Source organism: Podarcis vaucheri (assembly GCF_965113315.1).
Source record: "Podarcis vaucheri genome assembly, chromosome: 8".
Classification (NCBI taxonomy): Eukaryota; Metazoa; Chordata; class Lepidosauria; order Squamata; family Lacertidae; genus Podarcis; species Podarcis vaucheri.
The window spans coordinates 28,441,060-28,453,205 of record NC_138766.1 but is presented as its reverse complement, the minus strand read 5'-3'; the positions used below and the strand labels follow the sequence as shown (position 1 = coordinate 28,453,205).

At 47.2% G+C, this 12,146-nt stretch overlaps 1 protein-coding gene and 1 long non-coding RNA gene across 4 annotated transcripts in view; one reads left to right on the top strand and one right to left on the bottom strand.

Moving 5' to 3' along the window:
- Positions 1–508: 508 nt before the first annotated feature.
- Positions 509–8,435, bottom strand: LOC309538995. The gene is made up of 2 exons (XR_014222588.1): positions 5,624–8,435; positions 509–808 (listed from the first exon to the last, which is right to left on the bottom strand). It is a non-coding gene; the product is annotated as an uncharacterized lncRNA (long non-coding RNA).
- A 906-nt stretch (positions 8,436–9,341) lies between these two features.
- The window catches only part of SLC22A23 (solute carrier family 22 member 23), a 110,559-nt gene continuing 107,754 nt past the window's right edge, over positions 9,342–12,146 (top strand). The window contains exon 1 of one of the 3 annotated variants that reach the window (XM_082234393.1): positions 9,342–10,967. In XM_082234393.1, the coding sequence (XP_082090519.1) occupies positions 10,380–10,967 (588 nt within the window). In that variant the 5' untranslated portion in view covers positions 9,342–10,379. The remainder of the gene's footprint in view (positions 10,968–12,146) is intronic. The other 2 variants (XM_082234391.1, XM_082234392.1) reach the window with 2 other exon arrangements.

Sequence of the window (12,146 nt, the reverse complement as noted above, 5' to 3'; positions counted from 1 at the left end):
CTTCAATACATCAGGGGAAATAAAAGGTGTTCGTGTCAAAAAACTGATTTGCTGTGTATGCTCCATGTGCTTCCCATTCACTAAATCTTCGGGGAATTATTACCGCAGTAGCATGCGACATTTTGTGTTTCTCAGTCCTGGCCCTGTGTGTTGGAGGATTGTAAGAGATAAGACATGTGGCTCATTCCATTCTCAGTCTGACACATGCTAAAGCTGCCTATCCACTAACACACAGTCTTCCAGGTATTCTGGAAGCACTGGTGCATGCTTTTGAATTAAATCTGACACACTAATCTCAATCACAAGCAACAGTAGTCCTTGTGATGGTGAGCCCAACCTCCTGAGATAAGCATTACTTCAGCTGATGTCGGGAGGCTGGCCCCAGCCACCACATGGGCTGCTATTACTTGCGAGTAAGGTAGGACCTTGGCAACGTTGAGGTTTTGTGGACACACTAGAGAAAACACTGGATTGGTTGCCGCTGATAACAAATGTAAGCACCGAAAAGTTAATTTTCAAACCTTTTATTGTCTAAGTTCTGGACCAAAGTTCTTTCAAGCGTTCTATATGACAGATACAAACTTTTACAAGCCAGAGGAATATTTCTCGAATCAGAGTAAACTCACACTGCTGTTTTGTTGAAGAACGAAAACAACTCAGAGATTGATGCCCCAAAATTCTGCAGGAAACGTGTCTTGCAGCAGAAGTTATTGGGGGCTTTGGCACAATTTCCAAAAAAAAGAAATAAGAAATAGCAGTTTTTATGATGAGATGTCTCAGCCTGGGGAATCATGTTCTGCCACTACCCCTGAAAATGAACCAGAATCTTAATTCAGAAAGAATGCTTCTGAAGCAGCTTTGAACAATTATACCTTTGACTTAGAGCAAAGATTCAAAGGAACAAAGGACAGTTGCTTTATATTCTGTTGAGTCGTTAAAAATATTATGCTGGAGCCTGAGGAATTGGAAGAAGCTTCTAAATGTCCACTGCACAAGCATCCTACAGATCACTCAAGAAAAAATTCCTTGTGAAATGTTTCACCTGAAAAAGATGAAAGCTTCCCAAAGTCTACTTTTGAAAAGGAATGTGAACTACCGCCATTTATCTTATTTAATGAGATTTACAAAAGCAACTGTAACTAACTTTCATTGAAGCCTGCATAGCCTTATGGATTTTTTGCACACTGTCTGTGATGGTGGCAGAAACTGAGCAAAATCTCAGCAGGCTAGCACTCATGCAATGAAATTTGGGTTTGTTTAAAGGGGTGTGTTTAAAGCAGGAGAGGCTTAGCCACCATAAACAGGAGCAAAAGCCTCTTGTGTATTTATGGGGAGATATTTACTGAGACCTTTTGCGCATACCATAGCAGGTGCCAGCAGGACCCCTGGCACCCATGGATGCCATGTTGGTGACCCCCGATTTAACATGACAACCAACATGATTTGGCATGATGACTGGGAGTGGTGGGCAAACTATAATCCAAGACCATAGTATGAAGTGGGTTTGCAAAACATGGTTTCTGCCAATGGTGGTTTGCTGCAGATGTCTACAATCCTACATTCACTTACCTGGGAGAAACTCCCACAGAGCTCAAAGGGTCATAGTTTTGAACAGACATGTACTGTATTGGATCACACAGGAAATTGACAAACCATCGTTATGGCTATTATTACATTGTCAGTTTACAACCTTGCTGAGAAGGTGTAAATCAAAAGTAGAGAAGTACTTCACAACTATGGATGGCTTTTGAACATTTGTAAGCTCAAATCATGATTAACCAAACCAGGGTTCAGCATGATTTCATAATACAGCTATTGATTTCACCAGAGCGATTCAAACTATGTTGCCTCTTATTATTACTAAAGGGGATCAGACAGACCTTTATACTGAGAACCAAATGATCTGCTAGCTCATTATACCAATTGTAAGGTAAAGATAAAGGGACCCCTGACCATTAGGTCCAGTCGTGGCCGACTCTGGGGTTGCGGCGCTCATCTTGCTTTACTGGCCAAGGGAGCCAGCGTTCAGCTTCCGGGTCATGTGGCCAGCATGACCAAGCCGCCTCTGGCAAACCAGAGCAGTGCACGGAAACGCCGTTTACCTTCCCGCTGGAGCGGTACCTATTTATCTACTTGCACTTTGACGTGCTTTCGAACTGCTAGGTTGGCAGGAGCAGGGACCAAGCAATGGGAGCTCACCCCATTGCGGGGATTCAAACTGCTGACCTTCTGATTGGCAAGCCCAAGGCTATGTGGTTTAATCCACAGCGCCACCCATGTCCCTTGATACCAATTGTAAGTAAAGTTTAAACTTTATTCACTTTCGATGCACGGTGATGGAAGCAGGCAAGTCTATATGCACACCAGCTCACAATTGTGAGCCTCAAACTCTTTGGCTTCAGTTGGACTAATTTTCTCTTCATTTTGATTTGTATACTTACCTAATTGACTCTCAAGTTGCTAAGACATTTTGTTCTGCTTGGCAAATGCCTGTAAATGTAATGCCATGCGGCAAAGTTCACAATTGTGTTAGATAGTTTACCGTGATCTAAGAGTTTGCATTTTAGTGCATAAAGAACGAGATGAAGGTTGAACTTTTAACATTGATTTTTGAAAGATTGATTTCTTAACCACAATGCTCTATTGGATAGCACTTTTGTTTGTGGGAAAGAAATTACAGTTCTTATGTTTTATGCATGTGTAATTAATCTAAAATAGTTTTGCTTTCAGAGAATTTTGTATGGGAATAGTTTAATCTGTTTTTCTAGGGTGAAAAGGGAAATAAGTTAGATAAAGTATTCGAGTCCAAAATATTGTCCTCTGTGATACAGGCAAAGCAAAATATTGCTTCAGTGTCATCATCCCTCTCTTACAATATTTCAGAACAAGTGAGAATCAGAACAAATGGGACCTATAACAGTATCCTCTCTACAGTCGTTTATTCAAAATAGGGCATCCCACCCCCACCATAAATGGGAGTTTGTGATTTCTCTAACTCTGAGCTTATTTCGGCCCCAAAAGAATTTGCTCCCCTTGCCATTGCCTATGCAGTTAAGACCCATCCCCATTATACCCATATTGCACATAGGCTATACCAGCCATGCAAAGTAACCCTATACTATTGTACCCATTTTACTGGGAAGAAGTAATAGCATAGGCCAGCTCTGAAGTTTAGTCCTGTGAAATATACTCGGAGTCGAGAGTGGATTTCATGCTCTTTATTCAGCTCATAGTGGTGAGGAGGAATGAAAGTTTCCCCGAAATATCTGCTTTATATACATTATTTACACAATGGGCTACACATGATTGGCTAATTCCGGGATTCTCCTGTAGGCCAATCAGGTTGCGGATTCACTTCCACTTGGAGCTGGATTGGGTGGCTCCTGCGGACCAATCATACTGCTGCATTGTTCTAGGACCAATCAGACTGCTGCATTTTGGATCCTATTGTTCTAGGACCAATCAGACTGCTGCATTTTGGATCCTATTCAATACATAACATCCTGTGTTGTTTATCCTGGGGTGTGGGTGTGTGCGCTTTAGGGAAATTGGGGAGGGGTGGCTGTGAAGCTTATTGTTGCAGCAATGCAAGTGATAACAGGTCGCAAGAACTGAGCCTTTCAGCTGCTGATGGAGCAAGATTGTCTAGATGCCAAGTCTATGGATGAACAGCTGTTCATACCTGTTGAGAAACATTGGGGAGCTACACCTGCAATATTAGCTTCTCAGCAGCTAGGGCCACCCAGGCCCCATGGCCGATCAATCACCAGATCCACCTGACATGATGGACCAGTTCTCTGCTGCTAGGAACATATTGTTGCAGACAACCCCAATCTCTGTGCGGTGCAAGATTACAGGGGTTCCAGGCGCTTACCCAGGGTTCGTGTTTCCTTTGGAATGAGGTACAGCAGAGGTGTCTTTAGGATATATGGTATATTTACACATATATACAAATTGAGCCTATGATGGAGGGGTTCACAGCATTAACACCCCAAGAGGATATTGCTTCTGCCTGGATTCGAAGCAGAGATCAGGCATCACTGTCTTTCTCACTTCCCAGCCTGCTACATGCAGCTTTTAGCCTGCTGGCTCACATAAATCAAACTCTCCACTCCGGTGGTTTTTCTAACTACCAATCATTTGAGGGAGCCCATTTGCTATCTTAGAACTGGATAGTTAGAACTGGATATGGAACAACTGATTGGTTCCAAATTGGGAAAGGAGTACGGCAAGGCTGTATATTGTCTCCCTGCTTATTTAACTTATATGCAGAATTCATCATGCGAAAGGCTGGGCTGGATGAATCCCAAGCCGGAATTAAGATTGCCAGAAGAAATATCAACAACCTCAGATATGCAGATGACACAACCTTGATGGCAGAAAGTGAAGAGGAATTAAAGAACCTTTTAATGAGGGTGAAAGAGGAGAGCGCAAAATATGGTCTGAAGCTCAACATCAAAAAAACGAAGATCATGGCCACTGGGCCCATCACCTCCTGGCAAATAGATGGGGAAGAAATGGAGGCAGTGAGAGATTTTACTTTCTTGGGCTCCATGATCAGTGCAGATGGTGACAGCAGTCACGAAATTAAAAGACGCCTGCTCCTTGGGAGAAAGGCGATGGCAAACCTAGACAACATCTTAAAAAGCAGAGACATCACCTTGCCAACAAAGGTCCGTATAGTAAAAGCCATGGTTTTCCCAGTAGTGATGTATGGAAGTGAGAGCTGGACCATAAAGAAGGCTGATCGCCGAAGAATTGATGCTTTTGGATTATGGTGCTGGAGGAGACTCTTGAGAGTCCCATGGACTGCAAGAAGATCAAACCTCTCCATTCTGAAGGAAATCAGCCCTGAGTGCTCACTGGAAGGACAGATCGTGAAGCTGAGGCTCCAATACTTTGGCCACCTCATGAGAAGAGAAGACTCCCTGGAAAAGACCCTGATGTTGGGAAAGATGGAGGGCACAAGGAGAAGGGGACGACAGAGAATGAGATGGTTGGATGGTGTTCTTGAAGCTACTAGCATGAGCTTGATCAAACTGCAGGAGGCAGTGGAGGACAGAAGTGCCTGGCTTGCTCTGGTCCATGGGGTCACGAAGAGTCGGACACGACTAAACGACTAAACAACAACAACAACAACATTTGCTATCTGGCATAGATCCACTTCCTTTGTTCCCTTAATGGCCCATTACCTAAGCTATTACCTCACCAGGAAGCTAACCAGGCTATTCCAGGAAGTTGAATCCTTCCATATATTTTAACACTTGCTGGATGCAGGGATTAGAAGGGTCTCAGCATACAGTCTACTCTCCCCCCCCCAATAACACTATGTATGCTTGTTTTTTGGTAGTAATTACTTCGTCTTCCAACTCCCGGGGGGGGGGGAGGGAATCCTGCTGACACCAATGCTTCTGTGAAAATGTACATACGAATGCACTGTTCTGATCTGGAGTCTTTTAATTTGTTTCTTTTCCAATGCTAGCGCTCTTTTAAATAACTTTTTTTTTAATAAAAGAAATTCATTGTTATTCTCATGTTTCTATTCTCAGCTTCCCTGAAAGTTGTTGTTTTTTTTAAATCTAAACAATGAAACATTGCAAGAAACAAAAAAAATACATCGTACCAAATCCTCTGGCGGTTCTGTGTTTTAAGGGACATGCTCCTTCATATGGTCTGGTCTTGCTATATGGAGAGATCGAACCAATTCCATTTTCATTGTAATAACCTGTCCCAGGAGAATGCAGACTCTCAACGTAGCATATATGTGCCATATAAAATATGAGCTGAAGGCTTGGTTATGGTTGTTTGTTTTAACTGATGCAGTGGAACAGCAGAGGAACTGACATACATGCACTAACAAATCATCTACTACTGTTTTATGAGGGTTGGCATACTGAAACAAACAGTTTCATAGTCTAATTATATCCTCCCTCAAGGAATAAACCTACAGGATCGGATCACATCTATTGGCCCTTGTGACAGCATAGGGAAATTAGTCATCAATTCAAAAGGGCATAGGAGCTGGACATTGCAGATGGCCAGTATGATTGTGCAGAACAAGGCTCAGAAATAAGTAATAAGGTGCAAAGCGTGAGATGGGTACAGGTATGCCAACATTCATCACAAATCTTAACTGTGTATTGTCAGCATCACAATCCCTCTTCAGTGTGGATCCCTCCATTATCCACAGATATTCCCTGTAGAAATGTAATGCAAAGGGAGGTAGACTCACATAGACAAATGGGTTCCATATATTTGCCGTGCTAGAAAAGCACAATGTTGACAACTCCTCCATTAGTCAACAACTCCAAGCACAGAGTGAAGGACAGGGTAAGGCTGGACTACAGAATCACAACTGCATCCTGGCTCAATACCACGTCGTACTGGCATTACCAGTGATGTCATAGACATAGCCTGATGCAGTCATGCTAAATTTCAACAAAGTAGATGTATCAAGATGCACGGTGTGAGACTGAAAACTTATGCTCCCGCATAATATAAAGCAAGAAATAAAAGAGAAAACGACAGAACGTTAGCAACGGAAAATAGGTCGCATGCACAAGAGTCTAGGCTGGGAACAGGGTTTGTAGTTCTTTAGCAGTAGTAACCTTTTTTCCTGATAATGATTTGTAATCTTTTTAGACTTCTGTGCATGTGGTTTCGTATATTTCTACTTTTTTAAAAAGGGAAACATTAAACACGCAACAAAAACAAAGTAAAAAAATAAGCTCTGAGGACATCAGACTCAGAGAAGAGATACAAGGGTTTTGAAAGAAGCACACGCTGAGATATAGACAGAGTACAAGAACAAAGACAAGTAAAAAGAGGCGGGGGGGAGAGGTAGGCTAGCCCAGAAAATCCAACATGTCCAAATCAGTTATCTTAGACCCAGAGTTAAGTCCACCAAGAACAGGGTTGGTTATGTGACACTCCAGAAAGTAAGTGGCCACAAAATGCCCCTTGGGAAGATTTGGGACAACATGTTGTGGGTGGGAGAGTGGTAACGTCAGCACTAAGTCCCTTTCCAGAAATTTTCAAATCTGACCCTCCCCCCCAACACGATTGGGGCAGCCCACAACAGTAGCAGTCAGGGATACTATCATGGCTGAACTTTGGGGAGCAGAGGTCCAGGGCCACGCTGGTAGACAGGATGAGAAAGGGAATCTCCAAGCACAGCAGGGCTGTCTGTCTAGCTAGCTAGCTAGTGAAGAAGCACACATTACTATCTAAAGCATCATAATTGCTACCTTTCTAACTGCACCACTGGTTATAGCAGCACACAGATTTCTGTTAGTCAATCACCAGCACATGTATGCTAAACCTGATTCAGATATGACTTACATTACCTAAACTAGTGCTACTTAAAAGTGGTGCAGTGGTACCTCGGGTTAAGTACTTAATTCGTTCCGGAGGTCCGTTCTTAACCTGAAGCACCACTTTAGCTAATGAGGCCTGCCGCCACACCAGAGGAGCACGATTTCTGTTCTCATCCTGAAGCAAAGTTCTTAACCCGAGGTACTATTTCTAGGTTAGTGGAGTCTGTAACCTGAAGCGTCTGTAACCTGAAGTACCACTGTACACCTCTACTCTGGAGGGACCCAAAGCTTGATTTGTTTGCAGAGAGATTAGCGGAGTCTGTAACCTGAAGCGTATGTAACCTGAAGCATATGTAACCCGAGGTACCACTGTACAGCAACCACTAAGAAATAAAGCCTCAAGCTCCAATTTACAAAGACAAGGGGAGAAGAGGAACAGCAAAACCAGTCAATCTTACATGCAGCACAAACTTGGGGCCAGTACCCTTCAGGAATTAGGTGATCACTTGACCTTTTCAAAACTGGTCCAACCAGTTAATTAATAAACTTTCAGCAGGAAGTGGGTGAGGTGCAACTGCCAAGGTTGGTTTTCCAAAGCAGAGCTTCAGGCTACAGCCACACTATCTATTTAAAGCACACAGCTTCCCCCCAAAGATCCTGGGAACTGTGGGTTGTTAAGGGTGATGAGAATTGTAGCTCTGTGTATGTGTGTGAAAACTACATTTCCCAGGCTTCTTTGGGGGGAAAGCCATGTTCTTAAAATGTTTGGTGCGGATATAAAAAAAACCTCAGACTGTGCCACAATCCTAGTATGCGCACTGACTTACCTGAGAGCGAGTTCTACTTATTACAGTGGGAATTACTTCTGAGTAATAGGATTGCAGTGCCAGTGACATTTGTACAGAACAATCCTCTGTGTGTCCACTTGGAAGCAAAGTGGCTTAAACCAGTCAGAGGTTTGCTGTGGAATCGGTGCTGCTCATGCACACAAGTTTCTCACACTGTTCACATGACATAATTGTCACCAAAAAGCCACTTTGTACTTAAAAAAGAAGAAGTTAACACAGATTTCCCTTTGCAGTGGAAAATCCATTTAAACTAAAAACAAAAGCCTGTTTTGCATGCTGTCGTGGAAGCTCTCTCTTTCTCTTTCTCCTTTTCTTTTGGCGGACAGTTTATCATGTGTGTGGTGATGCTTTGGGAGGCAGCCCCTATTGGTTCACCCTTGCTTCTGTTTGCTCCTCACCTGAGCAGGACTGAGCCGTTTTTGCTTCCAGCATCCCAAACAATACAACTATATTAGTTCTTTAAACATCTGATGCAGCACAAATGAGCATCTGCAGGTTTATTATTTCCCTTACGGGAGATGAGGTTTCCCAGAAAATAACGGTAGAAAGCGTTGTAAAAAGAGATGTGGCCATATTAGTACATCTTGCATAAATAGCACCTGACTTGAAGATATTAATTAGATTTGTAAATAAATAAATAAATAAATTTAAAAACCACATTTCTGTGCCTTGCCTCTAAATGGTGCAAGGCAGTCAGGTTGTTATATCTTAATTCAAACATGTCAGGGCCTTTTGAAAAAATACATATGCACATCTAAGAAAGGACAATCAGGATACACACCAAACACAATGCGTCTGATTTCCATTGGGTTTCCCTTATAATCTATCCACAGCCCCATTCTAACTGAAAGCGCCTGAGATACCAGCAATATCAGCCACAGAACAAAAGGTTAGACTTGCACTGCGGTAATATTACGTTGGCACTGCAGGCAGGCAGGCAGGCAGCTAGGCTGGTGCAAAGGTACAGGGCTGGGTGCTGCAGGACAGCTCACGTCTGTTCTCAGACGTACTGAATTCAATGGGATTTACTCGAGGTTGACTGAGCGTGCGCAGGACTGCAGCTTAAGCCAGTCAGGAGAACACCCCTCTCTGTATTCTCACAGGAGACTCCGCTCGGTTCTCCGGCTGGGACATACGCAGAGACGCTCAGAGGGGAAACAGACGCCCGGTTTGTGTTGGCCTATTTCCCCCCGCCCCCTGCCCCACGAGAAGTCCCTTCACGAACCGCCCGCCCGGGCACCCCGTCCCCGGGCGCTCGCGCCGAGGCCGCCCGCCACTTCTGGGGCGCAATTCGCGCCGCTCGCTCCCTCAGGGGTGGAGGGGGCGGGGCCGTCCCGGGCGTCCCCTGCAGGGGGAGCCGGGTGGTCGCGTCGGGTTAGTCCCGCGGCGGCGGCGGCAGCAGCAGGTGCTGCGGCGGAGCAGCCCTCGTTACCTTTACCTCAGGGAGAGGCGGAGCCGTAGGCGGGCTGTGGGTCAGGGGGCTGGGCTTTCAGGTTGCGAGGCGAGCGCTGGAAGAAAGGGCGAGACGAGCCAGGCCTCCCCACTCACCCCACCCCCTTCCCGAGAAAGGGAAGCCGGCCGCCTCCTGAGGAGAGCTGAGGCGACGCGCCACCGAAGAAGGAGAAGGCGCCGCCGCCGCCGCCGCTGCGCAAGGGATTCGCTTCCTTCGGACCCTCCTCGCCGCGCGAGGGAGAAAGCGCCGCCTCCAGGGCCGAAGGAGCCTGATGTGCGGCAACCGGGGCTGGCGAGACCCCGCGAGGAGCCAGGCGCCGGGTCCTTCCGCCAGCTGCAGCCGCAGTGACCTGAAAGGGACCTTTTTAAAATAATAATAGTTCGGATAACCCTGGGCTCCAGGCCGCCCAGCAGAGTCTTGGTGGCCGGCGGGTGTGTGTGCAGGGAGCACGTCGACGGAGACGCGCGAAGGTTATCTGGGGAGGGAAGAAAGGCGGGCTGGGAGTGGCGGAGGATGGGCGCGCCTTGACGCGCGGGGAGGCAAAGGCGGGAGAGACCACCGCCGCCGTCTCCGCGGCGAACCGGACCCCTATGTGCGTGTTGGCGGAGACTCCTGACGGGAAAGCCGCCTCCTCGGATCGCGCCGATCGCCACAAGGTTGCCGGCCATTGGATCGCAGCCGTCGCCGGTACGCGCGGCGCGCCGCCGCCGCCACCAGCAGCAACAGCACCGGCCCCGATCTTCTCTATGTGAGCTTCTCCGGATGGCGATAGACCGGCGACGAGAAGAGGGCGGCGGAGGAGGTGGAGGAGGGGGGCGGCAGCTACCCGAGGAGAACGGCTCTTTGCCGGCCGGGGAGGCGGACCCTGCGGCTGCTGCGGCGACGGCCGCCCCTCCTGCCGGGGGTCTGGCGGCGGAGATCCAGAGCCTGCCTCCGCCTCCGCCTCCTTCCGGGTCGTGCAACCCGCTGCTCTTGGATTACGATGGCTCGGTGCTGCCTCTCCTGGGCGGGCTGGGCGGCGGGCACCAGAAGACCCTCATCCTGCTCACCTGGATCCCGGCCCTCTTCATCGGCTTCAGCCAGTTCTCGGACAGCTTCCTCTTGGTGCAGCCTGTCTCTTGGTGCAAGGGCACGGATGGGCAGGGCAACTGGACGGGGCACCCGCACCTGCCCGCTGCTGCTCGGGGCCTCGCCACCAGCCCCAGCTACAACCACAGCAGCAGCTACAGCAGGGGGATGCTGGCGGCGCCAGAACTGCCCACCCCCGAGGGGAAGAACGACAGTTACTGTGACTGTAGCGAGAGGTATCACCGGATCTCGGCTGGCCTTCAGCAGAATATAGTCAGCAAGGTAAGCACTCATAAGTCTGAAGCTGCCTTAAACTGCCCAGTAGCAGCTGGGTCAGGACTGAGACGTTTGTTGGTCCCAGCCCTGGCACCTGTGACCCTTTTAACTGGGAGTGAACCTGGCACCTGCTGCATGCAGACTATTTGCCCTGCAACTGAGCTGTGCGCTGGAATGAGGCAAGAGGGTACAGTTTCAGTTGTAGAGCTGCAAAGGACTCCGAAGAGGGTGTCTGGTGCAGGGATCAATTTATGCCCAGGTCTCAGTCCCTGAGTTGCGTTGCCATGCAAAGCCACCTGGTTTAGATTGCAAAAAGTTGCCTTCTGCATGGAGGAGGCAATGTTTGGGCCAATGGGTGTCCAACAGCATGCAAAGTACGGAGTCCAGCCCCTCTGCTGAAATGCCAGCACTGGTGAGCATGCCAAATAACCGTGTGGCGCTGGGGAGAAGGACTTGTAAATGTTATGCTACTTGGGGAGAAGGCGTTTTGGCAGTATCTTGTGTGGCCAATGCTGCCGTCTAAAATTGCCTTTGAATATGGGAAGCAATGAAGGGGAAAGGACCTCTGAGCAGATGCCCGGTCTCTCTCTTTCAATGCAGCTCATCTCCTTGTGTTGAGGATTGTGATACTGTGTGTGAGAGTGTGGTGGAGATGATGTTGGGGTTGAGCAGCAGCGTGAATCAAGTGGAACCCATGAGTATAAACCTATTCTGAAGGGTGTGTTGTAAGGGTTGGAATGCAGGAATATCTTTCCCTAGTGCATTCAGTGATGCCATGTAAGGACATCCCAGGGGTGTTGCTAGAGAAAAAGCAGGCCTAATCTTTATTGGCTCCAGACAATAAGATACTGCATTTGTTTTCACGGTCCTTTACAACTCCCAGTGACCCAATTTTAATACAAGTGGTTACAACACACTGCTTTTGAACAGCAACTGTGTTGGGTAAATGTTTTTCCCCCTGTGATAAAGTGTCTGTACTCTTACCCCCCTGAATCACATGCTACTGAAACATTCTTTTGCACTGCCTGTACAAGTGTGTCTAGATGTGGATTCCATTGTGTACATTTCTCAGTCAGGAGCTGCGGCCATTGCTGACACCCATGATATTTCTGTAATGAATTACTCACAACAAATAGAGCATCCCTGTACAGTAATGTGACTTGAGGCATTTGCCAGTGGGAGGCA